Source organism: Ovis canadensis, chromosome 6 (genome assembly GCF_042477335.2).
Source record: "Ovis canadensis isolate MfBH-ARS-UI-01 breed Bighorn chromosome 6, ARS-UI_OviCan_v2, whole genome shotgun sequence".
In the NCBI taxonomy this organism is placed as follows: Eukaryota; Metazoa; Chordata; class Mammalia; order Artiodactyla; family Bovidae; genus Ovis; species Ovis canadensis.
This window is the reverse complement of record NC_091250.1, coordinates 77345140-77357297: the sequence shown is the minus strand read 5'-3', so window position 1 is coordinate 77357297 and position 12158 is coordinate 77345140. Positions and strand designations below refer to the sequence as shown.

At 42.4% G+C, this 12158-nt stretch overlaps 1 protein-coding gene across 2 annotated transcripts in view; it reads left to right on the top strand.

Annotated features, from left to right (window-relative positions):
* BEND4 (BEN domain containing 4) overlaps nt 1-9740 on the top strand; it is a 30144-nt gene extending 20404 nt beyond the window's left edge. The window contains exons 3-5 of one of the 2 annotated variants that reach the window (XM_069594043.1): nt 1485-1576; nt 4294-4463; nt 8098-9740. In XM_069594043.1, coding sequence (XP_069450144.1) covers nt 1485-1576; nt 4294-4463; nt 8098-8107 — 272 coding nt within the window. In that variant the 3' untranslated portion in view covers nt 8108-9740. Of the gene's footprint in view, nt 1-1484; nt 1577-4293; nt 4535-8097 lie in introns of both variants that reach the window. The other variant, XM_069594042.1, reaches the window with a different exon arrangement.
* Nucleotides 9741-12158: the final 2418 nt, after the last annotated feature.

Sequence of the window (12158 nt, the reverse complement as noted above, 5' to 3'; positions counted from 1 at the left end):
CAGTGACTCAAACTCCCTACTCAGCCATATCCAGGGTAAAAGTGTCTGTCAGAACATAGAACTGTTATCCAGTAAGTGTACCCTTTAAGAGGAATTTGGGCAAGATCTGGCAGAATTGTAAATCACAGGATTTAGTTACATCAGGATGGACTTTAAAGTGAGTTAGGCTTTTAATACAGTGGTAAAATTAGAGATACTTGACAGGTTTTATTAAACTTTGGCTTAGTGGAAGTCCTGCTTCAAACTGAAACACATATGCCTTCTTTTTGTTGACTTCTGTGGTTGTCCCCAAAATGCTTCTTTAAAGAATATATTCAGATGACTGTGCAAGAGTGACCTGTGACACTGATGTGTAAGACAAATCTGTAAGGATGTTATTTAAGAAAATATTTCTTGGCAAGAAGAAGAATTTCCTAACCTACTTCTACTTATCATTCAAATTCTCCCAAAGGATGTTGATACAGTGTTTGATTTCTTATGTTGCAGTGTAATGTCACCTAAAAAAACCCAGAGCTATTAGCAGGGGATAAAGATGATAACTTCGGTTTGCTCTCGTAAAAAAAAAAAATGTGAGGAAAAAAAAGTGAAGAAAGCTCAGTGATAATACTTTAAAAGTAAGGTTTAGATTAAATATTTACTATTTTCTCTAACGTGACAAAAACATTCTAAGAAAACACATAGCCAGGACAGATAATGCCAGTGATCCATGTCAATTAGGTTATTAACTAAGCTACTGAGACCTTTAAAAGCAATTAGTTAATACTTCAGAAAGGGCTCTAATATAAATCTTGAGATGTAAGAATTATTTCTCAATGGTACAAAAATATATCAGGTTGTATATTGGGCTCATGTGTTCAGTTTTATTGTAATTATTCAATAGTTCTATAAGACTGTGCCTCAAAAAATATAGTACAACAGTTAATGATATACGTACTAACTGAATCTGAATTGGACCAGATCAGGGGAGTGTCTGGAGAGGGGATGCGCTGCATGGTCAGGCATGTCCGTGTCAGGAAGCAGGTCTAAAGTGCACGACTTAACTGCTTTCCTGAAGAACCAGGGATGAATGGCACTAATAATGAGCATTGTATCATCAATTTTAAATGAGTGGAACATCACAGTCTTCAGTACCTTAATTTTCAAAAGCACCATTGGGTGCTCATGTTACAACTTGAATCAAAGAAGACAAGTCTTTTCTGTGGCTTGTTCAATGTGACATCATTATTATTGACCCAAATTCATCTTAGAGTCAGTTTGACTTAAATTGTGCTGAACCCAAAATTTCTTCCCAAACTGTAGCATCTGTTCCATGTTTACAAACTGAAATAACTGCGGATGTCGAAAGAAGATTCTGTTTCCTTTAGAAAATGAGTCGATTTTTTTTTTTAGATGTTTACATCAAAAATCTTTTTAAACCTTGAAAGCTTTCTGTTTTTCCAGCACAGTTGAGCTCATGTGCAGTTGTTGCGATTTCTTCCACCCAGTGCCCTGCCAGACTGTCTTAGATTACCTGAAGATGGTGCTCCAGCATCACAACCAGCTCATGATCCCACAGCCAGCTGACCAGCCGACCGAGGTAGGTCTCCAGTGGCGAGGTAAACGGTGCCCCGTGCGAAAGGTCCTTAAGACGAAGCATCTCAGTGCTTAGCTACCTGTACCCCAGAACAGATTGGCCAACAGAAGGCCTGGTAGACTCTTGAGCCTTATGAATGAGGATATATCCTGCGGAGAAAGGCCATGCATCATGAAGTACATTCACCTCTGTACTCTGAGGGGGGGGAAACAGAAGTTTAATATTGTGGGCAATGTTCTTTCGGCTCAGAGGGACCTGAAATGGGGGAACCCACCTGTCATTCCCTCAGGCAGAGACAGTGTTTGTTCCAAGTCTTCCCACTCTGAAAATCAGCCCCTCTTTGATGCTCCCTCCCTCCCTCAATGATTATCTTTTCTTTCTCCTTCCATCACCCAAAGCACCCTGCGGCACTTTCATCCTAACAGCACAACGCATCCTGCTCCTTGAAGGGTAGGTTCAGGTCTCAGCCCCATTCCTGTCATTGAAGGCACTTGCTGAATAGTAACCTCAGTGATCAAACCCTTGAAAGACTGGTCTGTGTTCATTTCTCCACTCTTATTTCTGTTTGCTCTGCCCTGTCTGTAGTCTGGCTGCACCTCCACTCCTTATCAGAATGCTCTGAGAGAGCTGCCCCCTACCCCACTCCAGGCTGCTTTCCCAGTTGTCCCGTCCAGGGGCCCATTTCCCAGCCCTCCTCATCCCCAGAGTCTCGCCTCTCTTCCCTCCTGCACCTGCTCTCTTTCTGTGGGCCTTTGTGTCAGGACTCTTCTGATTCCCCATTCCTTTCTTTTTTTTTCCTTTCTCTCTTTCTCTCATTTTTGACTGTGCTGGGTCTTCGTTGCTGTGCATGGGCTTTCTCCAGTTGAGGCAGGCGGAGACGACTCTTCATTCTGGTGTGTGGGCTTCTCATTTTGTTGCGTCTCCCAGGCTCTAGAGTGTAGGCTTGGCAGTTGTGACTCATGGGTTTAGTTGCTCTGCAGTGTGTGAGATCTTCCTGGACCAGGGTCGAACCTGTGTCCCCTGCACTGGGAGCACAGAGTCTTAACCCCTGGACCACCAGGGGAGTCCCTGCAGTCGTCATTCAGCAGATGTTCACTGCACCTGCCGTGTGACAGACACTGGTCCTCAGTAGTATCTGCCGCCTCCGTCCCCCAACCATAACCCTCTGTTGCTTACCTTTGTGGAGGATGTCTCGTTTTACCTGGGAATCGGCAACACCTCGGTCCCCCGTAGCCTGGCTCATGGGATTGGTTGCCCAGCCCCCTTGGTCTTACATCTTTGACCCCTGCTTTCCTGTCTGCACTGCCACACATGCCAGTCAACCCTCTGTCTCGCCCCTCCTGCCATGAAACAGCAGTCTGGGCTAAGGGGCCCTTAGGAACCTCTGGGCTCCTGCCCATCTTTTGATCATACGTAGGACATATGCTACATAGCTGGTTTATGCTCCCAAATACTCATAGTTTAAACCTATGATAACAGTTCTTCCTCTCAGTTGAAGTAACTTGTTCAAGAAACACCAAATAAGACGCAGAACTAAGATTCAGTTCAAACCCAAACTGACTAAATTCCAACCTCAAGCCATGTCCCTCAGTTGCTTCCTATAAAAAGGACAGTCAGTCACATGCCTGCTACTTCACAGGAGTATGACGCTGCGGTGATGAGTTTCTGTGGGTCTAATCTAGCGACAGTTTCATAGCTGCTGCCTCTTCCTTTCCTGTTGGCTCCTGTACCATTTGCCCTCCTCAGACCTTAACAGCACTTTTTAAAATAAAAACCTGTGAGACCCAAACAGTGCCAATTTATAACCTATAGTAAATTGGCAAAGTTGTAAAACTGAATGAGTTTCCTTTCTTTATTTTGTATACCTTAATTACTGGGGAAGAAGTACATTAAAACTGAGATCATGGGTTAATTAATTTGTCCTGGACTGTAGAATTTTATAGACAACCAGAGCTAAAATAATGGTTGTGTAGGTGCAATTGACTAAACATGGCTTATAAATGTTACAGAAATTCCTATAATTAGTCCCATTGCAGCTATTTAGCCTGGGAATTTTATAGCAGACATAAATTACAAAGGTGAAAAGTAAGAAAAATTTGAGTTGATATAATAGTGGCATTTGCAGAAGCTATAATTCGAGGAGACTTGTTTTGCATTATTATTAGTGATTTTTTTTCTGTTTCCACAATTCCACTTTTTTTAAATTCACTTTTTAATGTTGTTTCACTGAAATGCAACAGCTATCAGATATTAGGTACATTAAACACAAAAAATATACCTTATGGAAATAACCCACCAGCATCATTTCTAAAAGTACTTAACCGCCAACCAAAGGATGAGGAGACCTGTTTGATCACGCTCTTCAAAGTCATTTTTGCATATTTTAATAGATTGAAAAGGAAAGTTACAGGTTATATTTAAATAGTGTTTCCTGTCATTGGATCTTGACACATCTTAACCTACCTGTTAAAATGCAAGTTATAAATAGCTCCTCTTTCAAAGGTGTTCATTAAACCTCATTGGCTCTTGTTATAGAAAATGCAAATGTAATTTGAAAAGTGCCCGTTTTGAGAGTGAGCAATTACTTGTGCTCTTCAGTACCTGGTTCATTGTCAGCATAGCCACTTGGTTAAAAAGCGTGTTTGCCTTTGAAATGGAGATCGCCCGGGCTGCTGGCTGGCTGGCTAAGTAGGTAATGAGAAAATATTTTGCTTTTCCAGGGAAGCAAGCAGCTGTTGAACAACTATCCTGTCTACATAACGAGCAAACAGTGGGATGAGGCTGTAAATTCTTCAAAGAAAGATGGGAGGCGGCTCCTTCGATACCTCATCAGATTTGTTTTCACTACCGATGAGCTTAAGTACTCATGCGGCCTTGGAAAAAGGAAAAGGTCAGTGCAGTCAGGAGAGACAGGTCCTGAGAGGCGCCCTCTGGATCCAGTTAAAGTAACATGCCTCCGAGGTACTGCATCCTTCCGCTCAGTGTCCATCTGTGATCTCATTTCACCGCATTGGCTGTGGCTCCCCGTGCAAGTGTTCAGCCGTGACTGTATTTTGGTTTTTTTTCCGCTGAGACTTTATAGGCTTCATGTAGCCCATCTCTTCGGTATCGAGAAGTTCTTTAAAAATTCTTTGTTTGCTTTAGCACTTAGTGGCACATAAGCACTGCATAGCACCTCATGTTTCACGCTTTAAGTTCAGATTTTCTTTGCTGCCTGGGAAGGCCACCTCCAGGAAAGCTGGAACACTGGGAAAAGCACAGAGGAAAAGAAGACAAGGGATTTTAAAATTTACCCCGTTTTCATCTGAAGCCTATGGCACCCTCCCCCAGTCTAGCTACCCTTGTCGAGAATACTTGCCCCTGCTCCTTAAATTTATTTAGTTAATTTTCCCTAGGCCTAAAGTATTTCTCGCCCAGTCAGATTCTGTTCTAGTTTTTTTAAGTGTCCATATTTTAAAAATACTGCTCAGATGACACCTCTTCATCAGTATTAACAGCTGATGACTCTGTAGCTGATCCACACTACGGATAGGCCAGGCAGAGGGTGAGGAGGAAGAAGCCAGATGTAAACGGTTGCTTCGGTGGTTGCAGATCAGCACAGACAAGCAGAAACATTACAGTTGCCAACGTAAGCTCTGTTCGCACCTGAAAAGTCCATATCAGAATATTAACTTAAATGTAGTTCAAGAGTGATTTTATTGGCTGGAAAGACTTAACCTGTATAGTTTGAGTGATTTTGTTGGTTGGAAAGACTAAATAATGATTTACTCCTGATAGGAATAAAAATATTTCCTGGTGAAGAAGTCACAGTGGAAAAACCTTATCACTGATAGGGCCTTCATCATCAGAAAGACACTCACTCCCGCACCCCTGTCCTGACACCCACAGCGACTAGGGTGCCTGTGCAGCATTTGTTAGCAACAGAGATCCCCAGACCCACCCTGAACTTCCGATTCAGCGGTCTGGGGGAAGGACAGGGGAGGCGTGCATTATTGCACCTTGCGACCACCCCAGGTGATTGATTCAGGTGGCCCAGGCTTGACAGAGCCACCTAGAATGAAGATACCATCGTTATTAACAACTTGGCGCAGGTGCGCTGGAGTGCCCCTTGTTGGCCAGTCTAAAGATTCCATTTAGAGTGTCTGGGTGACGGGAATTTCCAGTGTCTGCCTTAGCAAACTAGCCATAGGTTCCTTTATTCCCCGGTATCATCAGAGCTGACAGAGGCACCAGAGTGGTGGTAAGCTTAGCAGGGGGAGGGGGCTGCTGAGAACTTGCTCAGTATGGATTCAGGAATTTGCCCTGCGGCTTGTGAGGAATCAGGATAAGGGGGCTCACTGTCCCTTTCCATAAATCCTTGTTAAACATTTTACATTTTAATGAGCAAGTCTGTGAAACTGAGGGATTAACTTACATCCCAAAGCACTAATGTTTCTGCCCTGGGAATGCTGCCAGGCCCGCTGGGACACCGATGCAGCCCAGGCTGCCCAATCAGAACATGTTCTCTCCAGCACAGGAGAGCTGGTCAGGATGCACAGGCCTCCCCTGCCCATGGGTGGAGAAGGCATAGGCAGGAACTGCTGATGTGTCAGGGCAGTTGGTTAGAGCCCTTGTGTCTGTCCCAAAGGCTGAACTCTTGGGGCCTTCTTTGACCTAAATGGGATTCCTTTCCTGAAGGCTCAGGTGTGATGACTCCCAGGGTGACGTCCTTGTGGTCAGCAAGTGTAGGAAGGCTAAGGAAGCTGCAGAGGTTTGGAGGGATGGAGAGCAGGGTGCTTCAGGGAATGAAATCAAATTCTAGGTGGGCCTGTTCCCTGGAGTGGTTTGACTCCAGCAGGAAGAGGGGGTCAGTTACGTGACAGTGCTTCCAGTCTGTGTAACAGAATGACCTCTACCTGGAGCTTGTAATCATCTGGCACAGTGTTGGGGGAAGTCCTGTCACAACAGTGGGTGCTAAAAAGGGGGCATTGTAGGTATCCCAGAGCAGCATATTCTCAGAGTGGCAGGGCTGATTTCTGCTCATGGGCACCTTTCATTTCTTGATGATCCTGGGAGAGTGGGGCATCTGGACAGAGGTAGGGGAACTCCTTAAACAGTTACGGAATACTTGCGAATACTTGAGGTAGGAGACCTGGGAAAGGCAGAAAGGAGTAGAAAACAGAATCCCTGACTTGTGGAGCTCACAGCCTAGCTGGAGGCAATCTGAGGACAGTTGCAGTTGTGCCTAAGTGTGAACACAGGGAGATAATAGGGAGAGATCTTGCTATGTGAGCCCCGGTGCTCCCACTTGCTTTCTCGCTCTCCAGCGTTGTAGTGGCCATGGCTTGGGTCTGAGGATGTAGGTGTCCTTCAGTGTTTGCTAGGCTTGCACCCCACCATCAGCCATCTGGTTCCTGACAATTTTGCAGGATGAGATGCTGAATAAACACAGTTCTCAGCCCAGGGAAGGCCACCGGAGCTAGGACTTAGACGAGATGAATGAGTCTCTCACCTCAGGCATGAAATTGAAGGGAAGGCCCTGTTTATCTGCTAAGATAGACACAGTTCAGTTCATGAGATTTTTCTGGTCCAGGTTCTTAAAAGCATCAGCTTCTCAGGGCAAATAGGATCAGGCTTTCATAAGTAAATTTCAGACAAATCCAATCCTATGACCAGAACTGCTGTCTTATAGAGGGAGCAGTGCTGGAGAAGAAATGATGTGTAAATAGCAGTCACCCTGAACTTTCAATCAGCTGTGCAAAACAGAAAAAAAACAGTTTGACTTAGGACCTTTTCCAGAATGCTCACTTCAGTTTTCAGATGCCCATGTTATTAATGAAATAGCTGTATGGGAACTCTGCATGTCCCCTGACTCTCTCAAACAGGAAAGGTTGATTTGAACTCAGCTGGAGGGAGGCTGAGATTGTTTTATTGGAATCTTAGCTACTCTTTATACACTATCTCTTCCTAATTGTATCTGGTGAAATTAAATATTTAGAGGAAAACTCCATCTAAAAAATATTTGTCAGTACATGTATAGATATCATAATTAGAGACATAAATACAGCCTGTAATAATGTGGAAATCTCTTCCGAACCAAAACCTTTGCAGGTTCTTACAGAGATTTTATTTTTTTGCACTTAATCTACAAATTAGTATCTGGTTAAAGAATGCCATGCTAATGATACTTCCTGTGCTTCTGGAAAGAGTTAAAAATGTGGGCATGTAGCAACAGGGTTTGAACCTAGCATGGTGCAGACCATGACTCACAAATCAGATTTACCTTTCATGCAAATGTGTTAGAGGGACCACTCACATAATTTTTATTTTTGCACGTGAGTAGAAAATGTAGATGGTGTAAGTTTTAAAGTCTAATAAGTGACGTCATCATGGCACTACATCTGATGTCCCATAAAGCTTTCCTTATAGAGCTGCTGTTAAAGTTTAAGCATCCTTCCTATCATCCACTGCAAAAACCAGCTGTTTCTCTCTCTCTGTCTCTTTTTTTTTTTTTTTTTTTTTTACTGTTGTGTATATTCCCACAGAATTCATTAGGATGCACTGTACCTCCAACCCCGACTGGTGGATGCCCTCAGAGGAGCAGATAAACAAAGTGTTCAGCGATGCTGTGGGTCACGCCCGGCAGGGGCGAGCCGTGGGCACTTTCCTGCACAACGGAGGCTCCTTTTACGAAGGGATCGATCACCAACCTTCCCAGGATGAAGTCTTCAATAAAAATTCCCAGGATGGATCTGGTGATTAGTGGACAAAATCTTTCCACACGAGCAGCCAGTCCTCTCGAGTTCCAGTGGTGAATGTTCTATTACCATCACTTTAGAATCCAAAGCATGTCACTCTATCAGACTTTACACATCCTAAACCTTAACTTTCTTGACCTACTGCCAAACAGCTCCCAATACAAGCCCATTTTCGGGTTGTTTGGAAAGTGTATGGAGCCTGCAGAGATTTTCAGCATACTATATTATACAAAGAAAAAACTACAGTTGATTTCAAATGATGACTAGTTAGATGGTGAGGGTGAAAAAAGATGGGCGAGTTCTTGGTCGCCTGTCTGACGCCTTCAGGTAAGCTCTGCTTCGTGAGCAGAGCTGGTCCCCATGGAGGTTAGTTTGGTGCTCATGGGAGAAGCTTGAGACACAGCATTGTCCTGAGGGACACGGAACAGGCATTCTCATTTTAGTTCAGATAAGTTGTCTTTATGTTTTCCAAAGACTTGAATTTATACTTCTCAGCAAAGACATGGGATAGGTGACATTGTATGTTGTGTCTACATTGACAGAACCTGTTACTAAAACAGAAACCAGAGATCAGAGTCACCTCTAGACAATGATGAGTTGGAAGCTAGCTCTTTCTCTTTGTTACTTTTGACCAAAAAATAAAATTTCTACTGTGTTGATAAGGAAGGCACTATATGATCTCTGGGATTGACAAACAGTAAAAGTTTTCACTGTGTCAGTCAAGAAACATCCAAAGATCCAAAACCATTTTCAAATGCTCAATTTTGTAGGTTCATAGATGCACAATTTCCACAGCCTTAAACCAGGCTCTGTTGACACAATGCCAAAGTGATGGGCTGAACAATGAGAATTTCAATCAGCTAGCCGTTTGGTGCACTGAGGACCAAACAAGTGGTGAGGCCAATGGTATTCACTGAATTTGTTCTGGAATTGTATACACACAGCGTCAAGGCCATTCTGACAACTATGCAACGGGCTTGTTTGTAATTTCTCTGAAATTTGAGGGTCTTTTTGTGCTGAGTTGATCTTTAGAATTTGCATAAATCTTGTTTCTCTTTGTCACCAACGGAAATGTTTCACCCCAGTTGTTGTACTTGCTTCCCTCCAATATTCCCCTGAATTTCTGGCCTTGGCTGAGTTAGCGCGGACCTTTCCCACCTGCTTTCCCCAGTTTAATTTGTTGAGCTCAAGTTTGTAGTAGTGTCTTTGGAATCATTTAGTATCACCAGATGCTCTAGAGATGATAGAATCTGTTTCTGCTTAAGGTGTGGGTAGGAGGGGAGGCTTCCTTTATCACCCTAATCCAGATAACTGCATTCTTTGTAAAGCTTAGGGCTAAATGGGCAGCTTTTATTAAAGGCTGCTGCTGTTTTAGGCTTCACTGGGAATGGAGAGGATAACATTAGAGCATTTGTTAAAAAAAAAAAAAAGTCATCTCTTTTGATAGGGAAATTGAAAGATGTTATATATGTGGCTACTTCACAGCCGTAGAGCAAGTGGGTGATTTCCTATTCTGGGTCTGTCTTAGCCCTTCATTGGTCATAAACATTGACTGTGTAGTCTTTTGCCAGTCATAAACACACTGACCTTCATCAGAATTATAAGGTGATATATTAATATATTATTTGATCCAGCTTCTCCATGTGTCAGATATCGATAGGATGGTTAAGTCCAGTAAATTCTTATAATAGCAGAATTTTTTCCCAAAATCTAGACGACGGTACAAACTTGGTAATCTCCAAGTTCATGATGTCTGCATTTTCCTGCCACTTTTAATGGCTTGACCTCCTGATGCTATCAGAAAATAGATGGAGTATCAAGTAGGAAAACAAATGAATATTGCCCTCATTTGAATTCTGTCATTCAGCATGTACTCTAGAACCTGAACCTAATGCCCACAGACTACCTCCTTAGTTTTTCTTAGATTTCATTCATTTTAAAAAAAAGTCTCGTTGGATAGCTTCATTTTTAGAAAAGATTTGAACTTTTCTCATTCAGTGCTGTGTCATTTCCCCATACAGATGCTTATAATTTTTGACAGCTCTTATATACCAATTTTAAAAAATGTAATAGTGATTTTCAACATATGGTGCAAGTCTTGCTGGTGTGTGTTTAATGTGGTGACACTTGCCAAAACTGCTTGGCAAAACATGTCAAATAGGATGCTTGAGTCAGAACGCTAGTGTAAATGTCTCTAAACAGCAGTATGTATCATTATGATATATTTTTGTAAACATAGTGATGGCTTCTTTCAGTCATGTAAGTATTGGATAAAAATAACCACTTCACTTGAAATGATGTGGAAAATGCCACCCAGTTGAGGGCCCTCTGCAGTTACTTGAATTATCAGCCAGTGGTTAGAGGACAGTGAAGAATTAATGCTGGACAACATGAAGTGCAAAAGTAATAACTCACCAGTACTTGCCTCCTAATTAAAATTCAAAACTATAATGAGTATATTTACCTGTTAGAGACCACTTTTACCCTCCATGGTGTATCCAGTTGCAAAGAACATTCAGAGGACTTCACTCATCTAATGACCAGCTCAGTCAGTACGGCTTATTGATAGTACTGAATTACCGTATCTTTGTGGTAAAGTACCAGATTAAATTTCTTCATGGCTGTCCAAAACTGGCTAATAGAAGCACTAGGCTTTCACTGAATCACAGTTCCCCAAATTACAATAAAAAATATATCTGCTAAGATGACTTACTCAAAAGTGTGTTCATTGTCAGAATTGCCCCAGTACAAGTAGCCTGATGGGTCTTCCCTGCATTGGAAAACTATTCAGGCCCATTCAAAACCACTGACAATAGCTATAGCTTATAGTTCAGAGTCCTTGTGTGCAGGTGTTTTGCTAAGCACTTTATGCCTCCTCTCATTTAATCCTCACAAGCACTCCCTAGGCTGTTATTGTTATCCCATTTTATTGAGCTTATTACTCAGCTAGTAAGGGGAAATCTTGGGGTTTAGAAAGTGGAATGACCCATTCAGTTTTCTCCAGTAGTTCCAGTTTTCTCCAGCTCTCAAAACCCATCAACACTTTGGGATAGATTTGTCGTTTAATCAAAGTAGTGAAAAAAATGACTAATTTGTTCACATTTCCATCGTAGGGTTCCCAGTACAAAAATGCAGGGATATAAAAGCAAAAGTTTGAACTCAGTGAAGTGATGTTCTTCGGGAACAGATAGATGTTAGACGTGGCACTGGACATCAGTTAGCCGGCATTCCTTCACTTTTCACATTTGTTGTATTCGTAGCCTTAGATTTGATGAGTCTGGTTTGGAAGAGAGGGTTTTAACCATGACGTCACTGTGAGAATTGTGAAGATTTTGTAGGAAAATACAGTAATCTGTTGATCCTTTCCTGTAGTTGTGGCTTTGACACCTCTGGCTATGTTTTAAGTTTCAAGAGCTTGCCTCGGCCATCAGAGCCTGGGTTTGTTTCTAGGGAACAGGGCATGCCAGGCCATGAGAGGGGTCCTGAAACCTTGAAGGTCGCTGCTGCAGTCCAACCCTGCCCTATTTAAGCATTGCCTCTGTGTGTGTGTGTCTCCTCTCTGGAACTTCCTGTAGCAGCCTGACACTGGGGCCAACTTGCCTTTACTCTATTTTCTATGAAGAACACATGTGCAGAAACTGTGACAAATCCATTGATCCTGATATTTTTATTGTTGAAGTCTTGTTGATTCTTTATTAATAATTTCTATTTGATTGTACTGTGTAGAGTTAATACCCACTAGAGATATGTTAATAAAGCTATAAATGCATAGTGTAATACAGGATAGCAAGATTTTTTGTGAACAATTTATATAGAAGAGTAAGTTGTTTTTTAAGTGTTAGGCACAT